Source organism: Schistocerca gregaria, chromosome 7, assembly GCF_023897955.1.
Source record: "Schistocerca gregaria isolate iqSchGreg1 chromosome 7, iqSchGreg1.2, whole genome shotgun sequence".
NCBI lineage: Eukaryota > Metazoa > Arthropoda > Insecta > Orthoptera > Acrididae > Schistocerca > Schistocerca gregaria.
This window is the reverse complement of record NC_064926.1, coordinates 126,390,453-126,410,001: the sequence shown is the minus strand read 5'-3', so window position 1 is coordinate 126,410,001 and position 19,549 is coordinate 126,390,453. Positions and strand designations below refer to the sequence as shown.

General features: G+C 43.6%; 1 protein-coding gene across 2 annotated transcripts in view; it reads right to left on the bottom strand.

The window, feature by feature from the left end:
* LOC126281361 (semaphorin-2A-like) overlaps window positions 1–19,549 on the bottom strand; it is a 2,101,799-nt gene that overhangs the window by 249,970 nt on the left and 1,832,280 nt on the right. For both annotated transcript variants that reach the window (XM_049980274.1, XM_049980273.1), the window contains one exon: window positions 4,484–4,571. In XM_049980274.1, coding sequence (XP_049836231.1) covers window positions 4,484–4,571 — 88 coding nt within the window. The remainder of the gene's footprint in view (window positions 1–4,483; window positions 4,572–19,549) is intronic.

Below are 19,549 nucleotides of genomic sequence, written 5' to 3'. Positions count from 1 at the left end.
TGCTGATAGCACGTGCGAAACGGCTAACACTAAAAAAACAGGCGCGACACTGGATTTTACGGCGCTATTCGTATGTCCTCGACACTTTTATGTTCACGTGAGCAATACTGGCGGCTCTATTCTCCACCGGGGTGATATAAACAATACCAACCTCTGAACGACGCTCTTAGTACGTAATTGTGTTATCGCTGGACAGATCATTCAATCGCTACAGCTTCCTCGCAAGCAGAAAAATAACAAATTAATGACTCTATTTCCTCTATTTGAATGCTGCAAATTTTCAGTCCTCTGCATAAAGTGAAACGCGCACTATAGCAGAGTACAGTAGTTGTCGCAGCAAGGCAAGAGCTAATGATACAAACTATCATGAAATACATCACAAACTTGAATTGCATGTATAGGATGAGCTCACATCGTATAATTTGTCCAAAATTTAGGAAATTTTGCTATTTTTAGCTCTTAACGTGTATGATGTTGCTGATTAGCCACTAGCAAACTATGTTGCTGATTAGCCACTAGCAAACTCGATCCTAAATTACGACGTATTCGGATGAGTTAAATAAAAGATTTTTAATTCAAAGAATTCAAATCCTATACGAAGAACGTATGGCTTTTGAATAATGTTACTTTTCAACTAGAGAACATTGGAAACGGATTTGACACAAATTTGACGGACAGGTGGAACTTATATTTTCAAGCAAATATCCTCTCCTCTATTTATTTTGAAAAACTAGTATAGAGCAACGAGGGTACAGATACTTCCTCTACAAACTTCGTCAAAGTCCTTTTTTTTTAATTCAGTTGCTGTAGACGGAACGTCAAATGACGCAGTTACTAATAACGTAATGTGTATTTCATTCAGGAGTTTCATAATAGTGAATTGAGTTTCAAAAAATACCAGATATCTGTATATAAAAATGTGAAAAGTTTCTTCAACCAATCCCGGTCGCTCACACTTATTGTTGTTGTTCTTGTTGTTGTTGTTCTTCCCTTCAGCCCGAAGAATGATATGATGCATGTTTCAAAATGGTTGAAATAGCTCTGAGCACCATGGGACTTAACATCTGAGGTCATTAGTCCCATAGAACTAATTAAACCTAACTAACCCAAGGACATCACATACATCCATGCCCGAGGCAGGATTCGAACCTGCGCCGTGGCGGTCGCGCGGTTCCAGACTGAAGCGCCTAGAGCCGCTCGGCCACTCTGGACGGGAATGCATGTTTCGACGATAATGTATCTCCTTCAAGTCTCTTCATTCTGTTCATTTACTACAACTTACATAGACTGGAACTTGCTTACCGGTCTCCCCGTACACATTCCCCCCACCCCACGATACACTTTCTTCTACTACCAAACTGACGATTTTCTGATGACTCAAGAAGTGTCCAACCAACCTAGCTCTTCTGTTAGTCATGTTTTTCGGTAGGACTTGCTCAACTGGAGTTAGTAATTTTCTATATTCAATACGGAGTTTTCAAATTTTTGAAGATTTGTTTTAACTATATTTGGTTTTCCTGTTATTTAAATACCATAAATCCTAAAAGAAAATAATTCCTAATATTAAATTTATGTTTTGTGTCAACACACTTCTCTTGTTCAAAAAACATTACTTTGCTATTACCCGTCTATGTTTCAACTTTACTTCTGTCGCCGGCCGAAATGGCAGAGCGGTTCTAGGCACTTCAGTCTGGAGCCGAGCGACCAGTACGGTCGCAGGTTCGAATCCTACCTCGGGCATGGGTGTGTGATGTCCTTAGGTTAGTTAGTTTTAAGTAGTTCTAAGTTCTAGAGGACTGATGACCTCAGACGTTAAGTCCCATAGTGCTCAGACCCATTTGAACCATTTTTACTTCTGTCGTCGTAAGGTGTTTTATTTGCCCAAATTGCAAAAACTGTCTACTGTCATCAGGATCTCATGTCATAATCAACTGGCTTAATCTAACTATCCTCTATTGTCCTTGTTCTTACTTTTAGGAATATACAATTTCTAACCTCTACTGCAAGCACTGTTCACTGAGCTCAACCGTGTCTTCTGTTCTGCTGTCTCCGACAGAACTACAACTCCAAAAACTTTTATTTGATTTTTATTTCTTCTCCTTGAATTTTATTTCCTTTTATTTTCTGACTTTCTCTAAAGCTTGTTGCCTGTAAAGATTGAGTAACAGTGGGGATGGGCTAAAACTCTGCCTCACTCCTGTCTCAAATAGCCCCTGCTAAAGTACAGTCTAGTTTCTGTACAGGCTGTAATATCCTTTCGCTCCATTTTTGTGTCCCAGATAATTTCACAATTTCTAACGCTGCCTAACAGCCAATCTTATCAAAAGGTTAAGCAAAATAACTCATTTTCACAGAAAATTGTGCATACAAGTGAGATAATTAATTCTGTTCGACATTCCCAAACACAACGTCTTTCAATCACGGCATGCCAATTTCAAGCGATCACAGGACAGACTTTCTCTTGATGACAGCTAGTGCAGGTGTGATAACGAGACGTGGGTTACAAGGCAGAAGATTGAAAAGTAAGGTACGAATGAAGGCAGGTTAGTTTAACTATTCATCGCCGTGGACTTGAATGTATGCTCAGTATTATTTAGAAAAAAAAATGTATGAGGGCGTATTGAAAATTAATGTCTCCTAACTTTTTATGTTGAAAGGCCTTAAATCTTTTTAAATAAGACAAACTTTATTACCATTCTATACCTTTATTCTTCATATCCACATATTTATTTCTCAACACAGTCACCCTGTCGACGAACATATTTCTCCCGACGAGATACCAATTTGTTGATACTGTCACTTTACAATGATTTACTTTGTTGAGGAAGCCACTATCTCACCTCTGCTGGCACCGCTTTATCACTACCAAAAATTCAATCCTCGAATGCGTTCTTCATGTTTTGGAAATAGTTGAAAATTGGATGGGGCCAAGTCGGCACTGTATGGAGGAAGATCATGACTTTGAATCCAAGGTGTGGGATTGTTGCAGGAGTCGCAGCGTTTCCATGACCTGGCATTCATGATGAAGGGGGGTTCAGAAACTTGATTACAGCACGCCGCTCCCCACACACTGACAAAGCTATGTTACACACAGCCATATTGCATACTACAATTCAGAGCCCTCTAGCGGCAGAGGGTTGAAACTTGCGACAGCGAAGCGGAAAAGTCGGCCGAGAAATACGCATGACGTGTAGGGCCTCAGCCGATACTGAGAACAGAATAAAAAATTCGGAGGAATTGCATTTCAGCATGCCTTCGTAATTTCTACCTCTACTTACGGGTTCCTCGGCTATTTGATGCTCACTTTTTATTAAACTGCATTCGGCTTTTCGCTGCTTTAATGGCTATCCATATGTTATAACGTCTCATCACTGTAATATCGGCCTAGCAATAAAAGTTAGGGCATATCTCAGATTTTAGCAAACCAATTTGTACTTATTAGACAAATCTTTGCTTCTTCCATTATCGATCTTTTCGAAGCACGAATGTTTTAGAGCTTGGGTCAAGGAAGTGTTTCTGTTGTCTAACATCCGCGTTCAGTTTTGCTTCTTTTATGAGTTTGGTTCAAATGGCTCTGAGCACTATGGGACTTAACTACTCTGGTCATCAGTCCCCTAGAACTTAGAACTACTTAAACCTAACTAACCTAAGGACATCACACACATCCATGCCCGAGGCAGGATTCGAACCTGCGACCGTAGCAGTCGCGCGGTTCCGGACTGCGCGCCTAGAACCGCTAGACCACCGCGGCCGGCTTATGAGTTTGGTCACCTGGCATGACATCAGAACAGCTTTCGAAAGAGCAAGTGGTAATAATGTACGTTGGACAACCGTTGTCCTTATATGAAGATGGTATCTGGAACAGATATCATCTTCATATAGTTAATGCTAACACGTCAGAAATCTTTTGACGGGTGTCCCCTGAGAACAAATGACAGCTCCGCCAATGCACTGCCCTTTTGTACGCAATACTACCGCCAGCTGTACATATATCGATATCACTACCCTATTGCTTTGGTCACAGTGTATATTGACACCAAGAGTATTTGGCGAATATTACATCATGAGGCAAAGCGAAAAATTATGAAAGAGGTTCTTAGTCTTGTGTACGCCTAAGGTAAGAGGGGAAAGTACTTGTTATATGACATGTGCGTGGGAAAGTTGTCATTCAAACAGACGTATTATAGAAACTGGAATTCTTGACAGAAGCCTAGTAACAGACATAGTGTGAGTTGGCATGAGCCAGCGCTGTGGCGGAGACACAAGTTTCAGCTGCTCAGTATTCATTTGGCCGGCTTGTGAAACAAGTTGTGTGTGTGTGTGTGTGTGTGTGTGCGCGCGCGCGCGCGCGCGCGCGCGTGAGTGTGTGTGTGTGTGTGTGTGTGTGTGTGTGTGTGTGTGTGTGTGTGTGTGTGTGTGTACGCACGCATGCGGCCGTTAGCAGCGGCGGCAGGAGCAGCGCGGCGCCGCTGGCGACACTCACATGGCCCCCACGTACAGAGCGTCCCTCTTGGCGTCCAGGAAGAACGTGCGGTAGTAGAGCCGGCCGCAAGTGAACTCGCGCACGTGACCTGAAACAAGACGCCGTGCCGGGCCGGTCACACGCGCTCGTAAACACAGCAGGCGCTACACAGCGGCAGCAACTAGGGCCGCTCTCGGCGCTGCTAAAAGTCGTCATACAACTGTGCACAACACGGCGACACTGCCCTCACCCTGCACATTACACATCCAGATGTCTCACACACCACCAACTGAAACTATGGCAGAAACTTTCGATCACTGTCAGTTAGCTAAACAGTAACCAATGCTAAGATTGACAAAGCCAGTTAGAGAAGGACCAACAGTTTAACGTGGACTACGAGCCTCGACATTTTTTCACACCCTTGGCAAGGGTGAAAGAATTGATAAGTATGATAAGTGGCAGATTACAATCCTAGGAGAGACCTGGAATCGAACCTGAGATCAATGGATTTAGTGTCTGGCACTTCACCACTCAACAAAAGTAAACAATGACAGTTCATCCATTTTAGAAACACATGCGTGCGCTCTCTCTCCCCCGCCCTCTCCCCCGTCCCCGTCTCTCTCCCTCCGCCCCCCCTATCTCTCAATCTCTATCTCTCTCTCTCTCTCTCTCTCTCTCTCTCTCTCTCTCTCTCTCTCTCTCATTCTCACTCTCACTCTCTCTATCTCTCTCACACACACACTGCCGGCCGTGTTTGCCTAGCGGTTCCAGGCGATTCTGTGTGGAGCCGCGTACGGTCGCAGGTTCTAATCCTGCCTCGGGCATGATGTGTGTGATGTCCTTTGGTTAGCTAGGTTTAAGTAGTTCAAAGTTCTAGGGGACTGATGACCTCAGCTGTTAAGTCCAATAGTGCTCAGAGCCACACACACACACACACACACACACACACACACACACATACACACACACAGAGATAGATAGATAGAGAGACACTGGCTGAATTGTTCGTCGAAAAGTAACATTGACAGGCACAAATATCAGCGTGCTTAATTCTTTCACTCCCACTGGGACGAATCGCCGCGCGGGATTAGCCGAGCGGTCCAGGCGCTGCAGTCGTGGACTGTGCGGTTGGTCCTGGCGGAGGTTCGAGTCCTCCCTAGGGCATGGTTGTGTGTGTTTTTCGTTAGGATAATTTAGGTTAAGTAGTGTGTAAGCTTAGGGACTGATGACCTTAGCAGTTAAGTCCCATAAGATTTCACACACATTTGAACTGGGACGTATCTGCCTTACGGAAGGTTATCAGAGGACCAATGGGAATTTGCTGTATCTTATTGCTGTGTATTGAGACAGATACGTCAGATACCTCTCATATTTTCTTGGTTTTCTAAACTGTTCTAAAGCTTATTGGCTGGTTCAAATGGTGCAAATGGCTCTGAGCACAATGGGTCTTAACTTCTGAGGTCATCAGTCCCCTATAACTTAGAACTACTTAAACCTAACTAACCTGAGGACATCACACACATCCATGCCCAAGGCAGGATTCGAACCTGCGACCGTAGCGGTCGCGTGGTTCCAGACTGTAGCGCCTAGAACCGCTCGGTCATTCCGGCCGGCCAATCATTCATCACCAGCGTCGTTTCACACCACTGAAGCGAGGAAAAATTCATTTGCGGTTCATTATCAGTAGTTGTTACGTTGCTAGGCAGAATTGTTCACTACGGCACGACGCAAATCCAGAGATAATCTACAATGCGATCTTGCTTTCGTACGTCGTGATATTATTTCGGCAAAACATTTCTTCCAATGCTCAATGTTCATCAAGTCACTCTTTCAATTAAAATGTTTACAGTTAATCAATTTTGATTACCAACTTGACACAGTTCAATTAATGATGGAGCCAACACGTGAGATTTCCATTACTGAGGAGCAATTTTATAGTTCCTTCTTAGCAATTAGTTTATAATCATCACATCACACGCACATCGATGGATCAGATCAATTACGATTCTTTTCAGTTCTGTGATCGTGACAATTACGACAGTTTGGATTATCTTCGTGTGGTCGTATTAATGTTTCCTACTCCAGGCTAATCAGGTATTACAGTCTTCGATAGTATGTCCATTAAGTTTCCTTTAATTTACGTCTAAGGTCACAATCTTTTCTGTTTAACAGATTACCGATTTCTGTCTTTAATGACCATCATTAGATCTGTCTTATAAAAGCAAAGCCCTAATGTTTGTTTTTATGAGACAGATCTGATGATGGTCATTAAAGACCGAAACCGTAATTTGTTAAACAGAAAAGATTGTGACCATAGCCTTCAATTAAAGGAAACTTATTACATATACTGGTCACTGTGGTTTTTCGAGACAATGTCACAGCTTGTGAAACTATGTCCATTCTACGTTGTAACTGTTCACTTTGATGAACGTTGAGTCCAACAATAAAATCTGCAATAATTAAAGTTCATTAACTCGTCGTACACTATCAGAATATCACTTAAGTTCAAGTTCTCAACTCAGAGTTCAAAAATGTTCAAATGTGTGTGAAATCTTATGGGACGTAACTGCTAAGGTCATCAGTGACTAAGCTTACACACTACTTAACCTAAATTATCCTAAGGACAAATACACACACCCATGCCCCAGGGAGGACTCGAAACTCCGCCGGGACCAGCCGTCCAGTCTCAAGGCTCTGAGCACTATGGGACTCAACATCTGAGGTCATCAGTCCCCTAGAACTTAGAAGTCCTTAAACCTAACTAACCTAAAGACATCACACACATCCATGCCCGAGGCAGGATGAGAACCTGCGGCGTAGCAGTCACGCGGTTCCGGGCTAAAGTGCCTAGAACCGCACGGTCACCGGGGCCGGGGTCCAGTCTCAAGTCGGAGTATCTGATAACAAAGTCCGCGCATCTCTATCACACAATACCACTTTCTTTTTTTTTTTTTTAAAAAAAAAAAAGAGAAACAGTCTCGTAGCGTTCCGTTTGCAGTACTATAACAAACGGTGCTCTCTCTCGACTTGATAGCAAGCAAGCTAGCAAGCGACTAACTTTTCCATGATCGAGCATTGTAGACGCACTGAATTTCTTTTTCGACGCGTTTACAACTCTCTTTCACAATTAATGTTATCTCTGACTCAATATTACTTTGGACTTAACTTTCGTCGTACTTATTTGCAGTTATTACTAAGATGTTTGATAGCTAATTAAAAATAACCTTACTTTCTTTCCAGCTTTATATCATGACACTCTCAATAATTACTGAAATTGGTGTTCATAAAACTTTAAGGTGTTATATTGTAATGTTATGATCACACTAAGCAGATTCAGAAGGATGTAGGTTGCAGTAGGTACTGGGAAATGAAGGAGCTTGCACAGGATATATTAGCATGGAGAGCTGCATCAAACCAGTCTCAGTACTGAAGACCACAACAACAACAACAACATTGTAATGTTGATGCATTAAGTTGTTCTCAGAGCGGTGTTGATATTCGATACAATTAAAGCGGGCTTAAAAGCTGTGAGCTATCTGGGGAAGTTAACCCTCCATTACTGAGCAACTGTTTCACCAGGTATCCAGTCTAGCTTACCAAATTCCCAACCAGACTAACATTAATTATAATCTTTTAATAGTCATCTTACGACAACCGGTAATATATATATATTCATATAAAAGGAGAATTTAAATAAAAAGAAATAAATCGGTTTATATTTGAACATTTATTTTAATACTGATCATTATTCCGTTAAAATTTCAGCATATTAAACTTGATTCATAACTAAACTGGTGCCTTGTTTAGGATTGTGAAAATGTGAGTTTGTAGTCTTACGGAACACATCAACTATGGAGCGAAGATTGGGAGGCTGCATACAACACTGCATTCATAGAATAACACACAAAGAACGTTGCCAACATATGCAAGAGGAAATTAACCACAACCAACCGATTCAATTTTAACCCAAAGAAGTTACCTTTGTAGCGCAATCCTGTCCGTCATGAAATTACCACACACTGGTATACTAAATTCATACTAACTCTGTGTATAGCTGAGGGCTACTTTGATGATTACACCCCATGCTTCACGTGGTCAACTTGGTTTACACAAAGAGTGTGACTCCACAATAATTTTGATAATTAAAATAAATTACATCTAAACGCAATTTACAAAAGAAAAATTTCTAACTGGTTACTATCGTCTTACTACTAACCTGTTGGGTCAAACAGTTGTATGAGCACGTGGTACTGGTCTCATAAAGTACACCCCACGTGGGTTGAACATAAAGAAAAGTTGCTATATTGAAAAATATTGTCAAGACGAGACGTTATACTCTGACGCACATTCGCATTTAAGACTGATGATCTTAGTTAGAGTTACGGATCATCAACACGTGGTTCCACTTTACTCACAAAGCAGTGACAAAGGAACTACTGGAAGATATTACGAACTTCACACTCGAATTACACTGCGTTGCAATTTAAGACAACATTAGATATTTTAGATCTAAACCTGAAATAAAGGTGATTCAATTTTGAGTTAGGCTGAACTTAAGAAATCCATTGTCCTACGGACTTAGCAGACACGCGCTTAGCCGCAGATCGTACCACTTCGGACGCTCGCCGGGGACAGACTGCCTGGGCCCCTACCGAGGGTGCTTCACAGATACAAACGGAAGTCACCAGAGAGGCAGCTTCCTATGCCAACATTACAAGGGACGGACAGGACCATACCAAGAATAGAAACCTCTCTGCTTTTAGAAAGCGTAGCTACCTGTTCCGACGTTGGTCCTACTGTTCTCTAGCAGGCTTGTCTGGTACCATCAAGCATGCAACTAGAAATACATTTGCTCATTCATTCTTTCACACAGAAGGGAAGGGGGATGACAGTATCTTGTTATATACAGTATCTAAAAGAAAGCGGATGTAGGTTCTGTATGAGACTGTGTGACACGAATTACATATAAACTGTGTTTTATAGTGTAGTAGTGTGACAGATCGTTCTTGTTTGTGTGTAAAAGTAATACATTCCACTGCTCAGCCTCCTCCCAGATAGAGCCAGAAATACCACAGTAAATTTAGAAGTGGAATGTATGCCGTAAATGACAACAGACTTAAGAAAGTAACATGAAAGGAACTGGGTTCGGTCGCCCCTGAGCAGCCATAGCGTACGGATCTTCGCACCGGCACGTTCACAGGAGCTCAGTCCGTCAGTTCACCTGATGATGGCGACATGTATGTTCGCCGAAATGTTGTGCCCGTTGGACACTGTAGACCGGCAGTACACCTGTGGATATTTTGAGTATTAGCGTGTTCTCTCCTGGGCGTGACTTATTTTCAGACCAGTGTGCTTATTATAATTATTGATGTACAGCTGACACTTCGACTGGTGATGACTTTCTCGCTGCGTGTTTCGTGAACGGCCAGGAGCCTCGACTATTTGGCCGTACGGAACGTCGGTAAGAGTGGCTGCTGCAGGGCAGACGCCACGGTCGGGCGGGTTTTCCGGCGCGGCACGCAAACCCGCGGATCGCCTCTTTTGTGACACAGGCGGGCACGCTCGCAGGGCTCTCGGTAATTAGTCACACACGGCCCGCGGCGCGCGTTTCATTGAAATTCGACGTCGTGGCGCGTGACTGCGCACGCAGCCGTCGGCGGCCGAACCGGCGGCGATTCTGTTCCCGCTTTATGGCCGAGTCGCTTTCGGCACAAAAAAAAAAAATCGGTGCAGCGTCACCAGAGACCTCTCAAAAGTTAATATGAAGAGGCCTGCACGTTTTAGCCGGAAATATCACACATCGGTAAAACACACACACGCGCCAGTAAAGTACAGAAATACACGCTTCCAAAGCCCCGCAGCATTGTACGGTGCGCAGTACTCGATGCAGCAACGATAAATGTTATTCTGGTCTGCTTTGGCAGTATTATACTACGGTGAACAAAACGCGATACTTCATGGTTTACAGAATTTCTTATTCATCCAAGTACGCACCGAGTTAACTTTACTTGTGAATCAGAACATTGTTTGCTGTGGAAGATAAAAACTATCCACCCTCAGTCCTATTCGAACTTCTTTTATTTATTTCTTCACCTATTATCTACCACACATTCAGGTCATAGTTTCAAATATTACGTTAGGACACAAACGAACTACAGACATTGGCTGCAACTGGACATCGATTTAAGTCAGTGGGATAGATGAAAGTCTGTGCCGGAGTGGGATTCGACAACGTCCCCTGCTTACTAGGCAGATGCTCTGAGCACTGAGCCATCCGGACACCGTCGTCATAGCAACTTCAAGGACTATCCCAGCATGCCTGGCGCCAAACCCACATTCCCAACTCGTCCACACACTACACACATTGCCCGTTCATTACTCGCGGAGTTAAGCGGATTTTTATAACAGTTCGACCTTCGTGTGCATCCGCACCGAAGAGATCATTGGCCGTCCTCGTCTTCATTACATACAGCGTGTTACAAAAAGGTGCCGCCAAACTTCCAGGAAACATTCCTCACACACAAATAAAGAAAAGATGTTATGTGGACATGTGTCCGGAAACGCTTTATTTCAATTTTGAGCTCATTTTAGTTTCGTCAGTATGTACTGTACTTCGTCGATTCACAGCCAGTTGGCCCAATTGAAGGAAGGTAATGTTGACGTCGGTGCTTGTGTTGACATGCGACTCATTGTTCTACAGTACTAGCATCAAGCACATCTGTACGTAGCATCAACAGGTTAGTGTTCATCACGAACGTGGTTTTGCAGTCAGTGCAATGTTTACAAATGCGGAGTTGGCAGATGCCCATTTCATGTATGGATTACCACGGGGAAATAGCCGTGGCGCGGTACGTTTGTATCGAGACAGATTTCCAGAACGAAGGTGTCCGACAGGAAGACGTTCGAAGCAACTGATCGGCGCCTTAGGGAGCACAGAACATTCCAGCCTATGACTCGCGACTGCGGAAGACCTAGAACGATGAGGACACCTGCATTGCACGAGGCAATTCTTCGTGCAGTTGACGATAACCCTAGTGTCTGCGTCAGAGAAGTTGCTGCTGTACAAGGTAATGCTGACCACGTCACTGTATGGAGAGTGCTATGGGAGAACCAGTTGTTTCCGTACCATGTACAGCGTGTGCAGGCATTATCTGCAGCTGATTGGCCTCCACGGGCACACTTCTGCGAATGGTTCATCCAACAGTGTGTCAATCCTCATTTCAGTGCAAATGTTCTCTTTACGGATGAGGCTTCATTCCAACGTGATCAAATTGTAAATTTTCACAATCAACATGTGTGAGCTGACGAGAATCCTCACGCAGTTGTGCAATCACGTCAGCAACACAGATTCTATGTGAACTTTTGGGCAGGCATTGTTGGTGATGTCTTGATTGGGCCCCATATTCTTCCACCTACGCTCAATGGAGCACGTTATCATGATTTCATACGGGATACTTGTGGTGTCGCCGCCAGATACCACACTTGCTAGGTGGTAGCCTTTAAATCGGCCGCGGTCCGGTAGTATACGTCGGACCCGCGTGTCGCCACTATCAATGATTACAGACCGAGCGCCGCCACACGGCAGGTCTAGAGAGACTTCCTAGCACTCGCCCCAGTTGTACAGCCGACTTTCCTAGCGATGGTTCACTGACTTCTACGCTCTCATTGGCCGAGACGATAGTTAGCATAGCCTTCAGCTACGTTATTTGCTACGACCTAGCAAGGCGCCATGATCAGTTTCTATTGATATTGTAAATCATGTAATGTCAAGAGCGACGTTCGTCATTAAGGGATTAAAGTTAAGTATTCCATCAGCTACGTCCGTTTTTCTCAATTCTAATTCCCTTGTCATGTTCCAGACCTCACGCCAGCCTGCGTGAGCTAAATCGCGTGCATTTCGGCCTCCTTTAGTTATATGGGTTGGCTCTCCTGCCAACCACAACGATACTCTACCTGTGCTGCTAGAACATGTGGTTCATGCACGATGGAGCTCCTGCACATTTCAGGCGAAGTGTTCGTACGCTTCTCAACAACAGATTCGGTAACCGATGGATAGGTAGAGGCGTACCAATTCCATGGCTTCCATGCTCTCCTGACCTCAACCCTCTTGACTTTCATTTCTGGGGCATTTGATAGCTCTTGTCTACGCAACCCCGGTACCAAATGTAGAGACTCTTTGTGCTCGTATTGTGGACGGCTGTGATACAATTCTCCAGGGATGCATCAGCGCATCAGGGATCCGATGCGACGGAGGGTGGATGCATGTATCCTCGCTAACGGAGGACATTTTGAACATTTCCTGTGACAAAGTGTTTGAAGTCACGCTGGTACGTTCTGTTGCTGTGCGTTTCCATTCCATGATTAATGTGATTTGAAGAGAAGTAATAAAATGAGTTCTAACATAGAAAGTAAGCGTTTCCGGGCACATGTCCACATGACATATTTTCTTTCTTTGTGTGAGGAATGTTTTCTGAAAGTTTGGCCGTACCTTTTTGTAACACCGTGTATATGTTGTGTCTGTTCTTTGGGTTATATCCGAAAGAACAGAGATAGCCAAAATTTTAACAGACAGTGATGCTGAAAGTGCTCCTTTTCTATGTTCCAACTTCAACAAAACTTCTTGCTTATTTTTTATTTTTATTTATTGTTTATTATTTTATTATAGTAGACGAAGACCACTTCTTTTTTCAATGCTCATCTTCTGCTGTGGTCTACAGCCACCTTCGGACCTTTGTTCCAACGTAGGGAGTTTCGTAACGCAGAGCTTTACACGTCTCACAAAGGCAACGCAATACAGTGCCTGAAAGAAAAGGTAAAGCACCCAGAAGACATGGTCATATGTCAGTGTTAACTTTGTAAAAGTACCCACCGTCGGTAAATATGTAAATGACAGGAGTTGCAATTTCTCTGTGGCGGGATGGACGGCTGCCAGAGAGTTTTAATATTGTTCGTAGTTACACGGTACATAAGGGCCGAGAAAAGGGTCAGATGTTGAGCGATCACCGTGAAGGCACAGAGATGTTGCGTACTCTTGTCAGGCAGCTTTATCACCACTTGGCACACTTACGAAGGGCCCTCATTGTTGTCTTCAAGAAGCTCACTTATCGTTTCGGATTTGTTGAACATGCGGATGTGACAGTGGTCTGATGGGAACTGAGGGCAGCCATACCGTCGTCAAGGCTGAAAAGGCACAGGTGTGTTACTCCTGGCCCCATGGTGTGGGAAGCCATCGGGTATGACTCCACGTTACGGTTATCATGTGACAGAATCACGGCCCCATTTTTCCACAAGACAATGTTCCTCCATATTCTCCATACATTCCACGTGTCCCTATTAACTTTTTCTGTGATATTGAGGTAACACTTCGGTCAACAATATCCCCAGATCTGTCCTCTATTAGCAGATTCGTGGGACCAGCTCGGACATCAACACTGTTCCAGCATATGAAGGACTAGTTAGAACAGCTGTGGGCTTGCTTGCCTCAGGAGAGGATACAGTGGCTTTATAACACCGTACCCAACCGAATTGGTGCACGTATGGAAACCAAAGGGGATGCAGCGTGGCTCACACTGCCAAGTTCTTTATAAAAGTGACTCCATATTCTATGCCCTCTGAAGTAGTTGCGAAAAGCGCCTTTAGAGCAAACCCGTAAACTGGAATATAGTACGGTCACAAAATTATCTGTTCACGATGGTTTCTCGCCGAAAGAAATTCATCCACAGCTCGTGACTTTTTATAGGGAGCTCGTTCCTTCACTTTAAACGGGTACTAAATGGGTGGCTGATGGTATAAATGGCTATACACTATTTAGAAGTGACTGTGTGAGGGGCATCCGAATACTGAAAGCACTGTTGAAAACAGCCAAAAGCAGTTTAAGAAAATGAAAGTCTTGGAAACGTCTGAACTGTTCTAAAATAATAATATGTTATATGATATCGGCCAATTTGTTGACGTGTGTCAGCCGTAGGTCCATCACTTCACGAAATGGTTATGAAAGCAACAGGTGAAAACATGTAAGTAGACAAAGTTATGGCCGATTGTTTCTACGACGAGGAGATCATTTCTATCCATTACTAACGAAAAACAGTAACTAACGAAAACTGCGCAAGCCTTCTACATTAACTGTATAAAAAAGATGTGAAACGGAAAAAGACAATGTTTCCGCTGGATAGGACACCCACCTAGGGAAGTTCTTCGACAATCGAAGTAGAAAATGTCGGAAAATCCATTGTATTCATCAGATCTGCCCCTCCGACATCGACCTTTTCTCGCTTCAAAAGAAACTGCTTCTTATAAAACGATTTACGTCCAACGACGGCGTTAAGACAGCTGTAGACGGATACTTCTGCAGTCTTTCTAGATTAGTATAATTTCACTCAGAGATTGATTCAAATGCCTGAAACAGCATTGGACAAAGTTCACTGATGCCATTAACGGTTACACAACACCGACATTTCCACTTCTCTGGTTGAATATTTCCCTGTCCAAAAATCGAAAGAAGAAATAATGACGACCCGGTACCACGTCGGAGAACTGGCGGAACATTCAACTGACCGGATAAACTGCAGTAATCACGAAGTGCGTCGTTGTACAGAGGAAGTACGAAAAAAAGCACTTTTTAACTAAAAATACGTAATGTAACGGTGCCAATGGGAAAATTAGCCACCTCGTCCTTGTAGAGAATATCAGGCGAAGGATTCTAAACCGACCTGAAGTGAGAAGCAAGACAGTTTAGAAACCTTACCGGTTGTTGTGTCCCGCCAGGCAAGCAGGGCTATCAACTGCCGCTTTGTAAACATAAACATGCACGTAATCTCCTATGTCTGACACGCACATATAGCACATAACCTTGACTAAAACTTCTTTCTGGTGCCATTTTCACCAACCACCTTATCACCGCATGTACAATGAATATTTAATCCTCTGAAAATACAGTACAGTGGACCTAGAAGAAGTGGAATCAAGGCTGTAACCTAACCATGTGATAAATCGAAACGATGGAGGACTCCAATGCTTAGGTTTTTTTAATGACTCTTCAGGTAATTTTATATTAAGTACCACCGCCAAATGCAAACCTGACAGCAGTTTTAGACTAACTCCTAAAGTAGCTGGAAAATTAGGGAACGGTCAGATTTTCTATTTTCGTACAGAACTAAACAGTTGTTGCATGTAGCACAGGAAATCAGCCAAGAGACGGCGACCGGAAATTTCATCAGTCAGTTACGAGAAACGACTGTCACTAATTTGGCTCTGAATATAGTTTTATGCAGATTTTTCTACTGCTATATGACTGACAGCACTTGCACATAAAGCATAATTAAATTACGACTTTATTACGGCTAGTAGCGATCGCCCCAGGAGTAACCAATCACAATCCTGGAAGTGTATTAAGCTTTAATCAGTTATGTGCACTTGAGAAGAGGAGAGGAGGTGTGAGGTTCCTGACCAACAGATCGTGTCAATTAAAACACATCCCCAAGCATTATCCTGCTAAGTAAGTCCGTGTGAAGGTGTCGACTGTGATGCGACTAATGGGGAGAAACGTTAGTTTGGCGAATTTTAAAGTGTTATTCCCTATGTCCCTGTAGAGACTTTCACAAATACCATTATATTTGCATACCAAAACGGGGGAGTCCGGCATCAATAGCGTAGTAGTCTTCGACAAGCAATGCGCCCACAGCCTTGCCGATGCGGATACGCCGGCGAATCCCGTCAGATCACCAAAGATACGCACCATCGGCGTGGCCAGCACTTGGATGGGATACCGTCTGGATATGCCGTGTGCTGTTGACAATTTTCCCCTTGTCTTTACGACAGAGGGAAGCGGAGAGGTGGTGGTGAGACGTCCCTGATAACCAATCTTGGGGCCAATGACCCGGACTGAATTCCAAACCTCCCCGCAATTTCTCGTATACTGAGGGCCACGACACTCCTGGTGCTGATCCGTCTATGGGATGTAGACGTTAAATTTGGCGGCCCCTTCTTGCTCTTTGAGAGGAGTAGGATATTTGCGGCCACCAGGTTTCAACCTTTCCCTTCTATCATCAGCTGCAACACGAAAACTACACACTCATCGCTACAGTGAACGACACTTACAGAGTTCTCATACCTTGCAAAGGAAAGGTGCCTAAGAGTGGGAAGGACAGGATAAACCTTTCCCATCAGGCGGCTAAACCTGCACATTGGGATCTGCCAGCCATTCCTGCCATAAAACTTTAGTTACATGTCATGTGATGAATTTAATGAATAATAAACTTAACTTGTAACACAAACTATGGCGTGCGCTCTTTATTTTACATAGTTAGAATCCCATTAAGTGGCGTTGTCCCCTACGTTGTAATTTTTACCTGTTTTTAATTTTACAAGACTTCCTTCGGCAGCGTGTGGTCGGACTTTAACTATGGTTGATCCTTTGTACCGGGTGATCAAAATGCTAGTATAAATTTGAAAACTTAATAAAACACGGAATAATGTAGATAGAGAGGTAAAAATTGACACACATGCTTGGAATGATATGGGGTTTTATTAGAACCACCCCATATTGATAGACGCGTAAAAGATCTCTTGCGCGCGTCGTTTGGTGATGATCGTGTGCTCAGCCGCCACTTTCACGCTTGGCCTCCCAGGTCCCCAGATCTCAGTCCGTGCGATTATTGGCTTTGGGGTTGCCTGAAGTCGCAAGTGTATCGTGATAGACCTACATCTCTACGGATGCTGAAAGACAACATCCGACGCCAATGCCTCACCATAACTCCGGACATGCTTTACAGTGCTGCTCACAACATTATTCCTCGACTACAGCTATTGTTGAGGAATGATGGTGGACATATTGAGCATTTCCTGTAAAGAAAGTCATCTTTGCTTTGTCTTACTTCGTTATGCTAATTATTGCTATTCTGGTCAGATGAAGCGCCATCTGTGGGACATTTTTTGAATGTTTGTATTTTTTTGGTTCTAATAAAACCCCACGTCATTCCAAGCATGTGTTTCAAATTGTACCTCTCTATCTACATTGTTCCGTGATTTATTCAAAATGGTTCAAATGGCTCTGAGCACTATGCGACTTAACTTCTGAGCTCATTAGTCGCCTAGAACTTAGAACTAATTAAACCTAGCTAACCTAAGGACATGACACACACCCATGCCCGTGGCAGGATTCGAACCTGCGACCGTAGCGGTCACTCGGCTCCAGACTGTAGCGCCTAGAACCGCACGGCCACTCCGGCCGGCCGTGATTTATTCAGTTTTCAAATTTATACTGACTTCTTGATCACCCGGCATTTCCTATTTATGTACACTAGCGAGAAAATATTTACTAATATTGACTCAAAACTGGTAGCTGTAGAAGTCCACAAGCTATGCCTTTGTAACTAAGCTTCAGCGTTCCAACTGCAGCTCTCTTACCTTACAGTGGCTGTTCATTACTACCATTTCTCCACCACTACTGCGCCATCTACTCAAGTACGGGGGATGTTTACTTAGAACACACTCTGCTGGTTACTAGAACGTTTCTATTCCTAGACCCATCTGTTTCTTAACACTTCCTTGGACTGAATTACAAAATATGGGCTGCATATAATCGCTTCCTCCGCTAACCTGTTGCCACTTCCGTTCCCGCGGAAGTTAGCAGAAGGGAGTCAGTTGTCTGTGAGTGTTATCGCGAGCGCCATCCAGCGGCAGAAGGAGGCGATGCCGTGAGAAGAGACGTCGGCGGAGATGCGGTCTGGCGAGCACACCACGACGCCACCGCCTTGTGTCTACTGGCGCATTGAAAGCCGGCAGGGACAGCAGCCAAAGAGGACTACGCCTTCCCCCACCTTCACTTCGGCTACTGCGTTGCGCTCGGAAAACACTGTTAACTTCTCGTCTCCTTACAATTGCGCGTGGGTACTCATTACCAATCGGCCGTCTACTTATGGCTTACAGATGACCAAATGATTACAGAAAAATAACATGTTAAAAAAGTGTAATGGAATGTAGTCGAATTAATTCATACATCTACATCTACATCCATACTCCGCAAGCCACCCGACGGTGAGTGACGGAGAGTACCTTGAATGCCTCTATCGGTTCTCCCTTCTATTCCAGTCTCGTATTGTTCGTGGAAAGAAAGATTGTCGGTATGCTTCTGTGTGGGCTCTAATCTCTCTGGTTTTATCTTCATGGTCTCTTGGCGTGATATACGTAGGAGGGAGCAATATACTGCTTGGCTCTTCGGTGAAGGTATGTTCTCGAAACTTCAACAAAAGCCCGTACCGATCTACAGGGCGTCTCTCCTGCAGAGTCTTCCACTGGAGTTTATCTATCATCTCCGTAACGCTTTCACGATTACTAAATGATCCTGTTACGAAGAGCGTTGCTCTCCGTTGGATCTTATCTATCTCTTCTATGAACCCTATCTGTTACGGATCCCACACTGCTGAGCGGTATTCAAGCTGTGGACGAACAAGCGTACTGTAACCTACTTCTTTTGTTTTGGGATTGCATTTCCTTAGGATTCTTCCAATGAATCTCAGTCTGGCATCTGCTTTACCGACGATCAACTTTATATGATCATTCCATTTTAAATCACTCCTAATGCGTACTCCCAGATAATTCATGGAATGAACTGCTTCCAGTTGCTGACCTGCTATTTTGTAGCTAAATGATAAGGGATCTATCTTTCTATGTATTCGCAGCACATTACACTTGTCTACATTGAGATTCAATTGCCATTCCCTGTACCATGCGTCAATTCGCTACAGATCCTCCTTCATTTCAGTACAATTTTCCATTGTTACAATCTCTCGATACACCACAGCATCATCTGAAAAAAGCCTCAGTGAACTTGCGATGTCATCCACAAGCTCATTTATGTATATTGTGAATTATTGGTTTTTCGGTCTTAAAATTATTGCCGCTAAGAGTATATTTCACTAAACCAGTTTCGATACCTTTATGAAGCATCTTCAGTAGTCATTCTGGAAATATGGATACATAATGTATCTCTACATTTTCGTATTTAAAGTTTTTCTTTAAAAGTTGGCGTACGCTTTACTCAAGGTGTGTTTGCTTCTTGTTTGCATATTCTGCTAACCACTGCTTTTA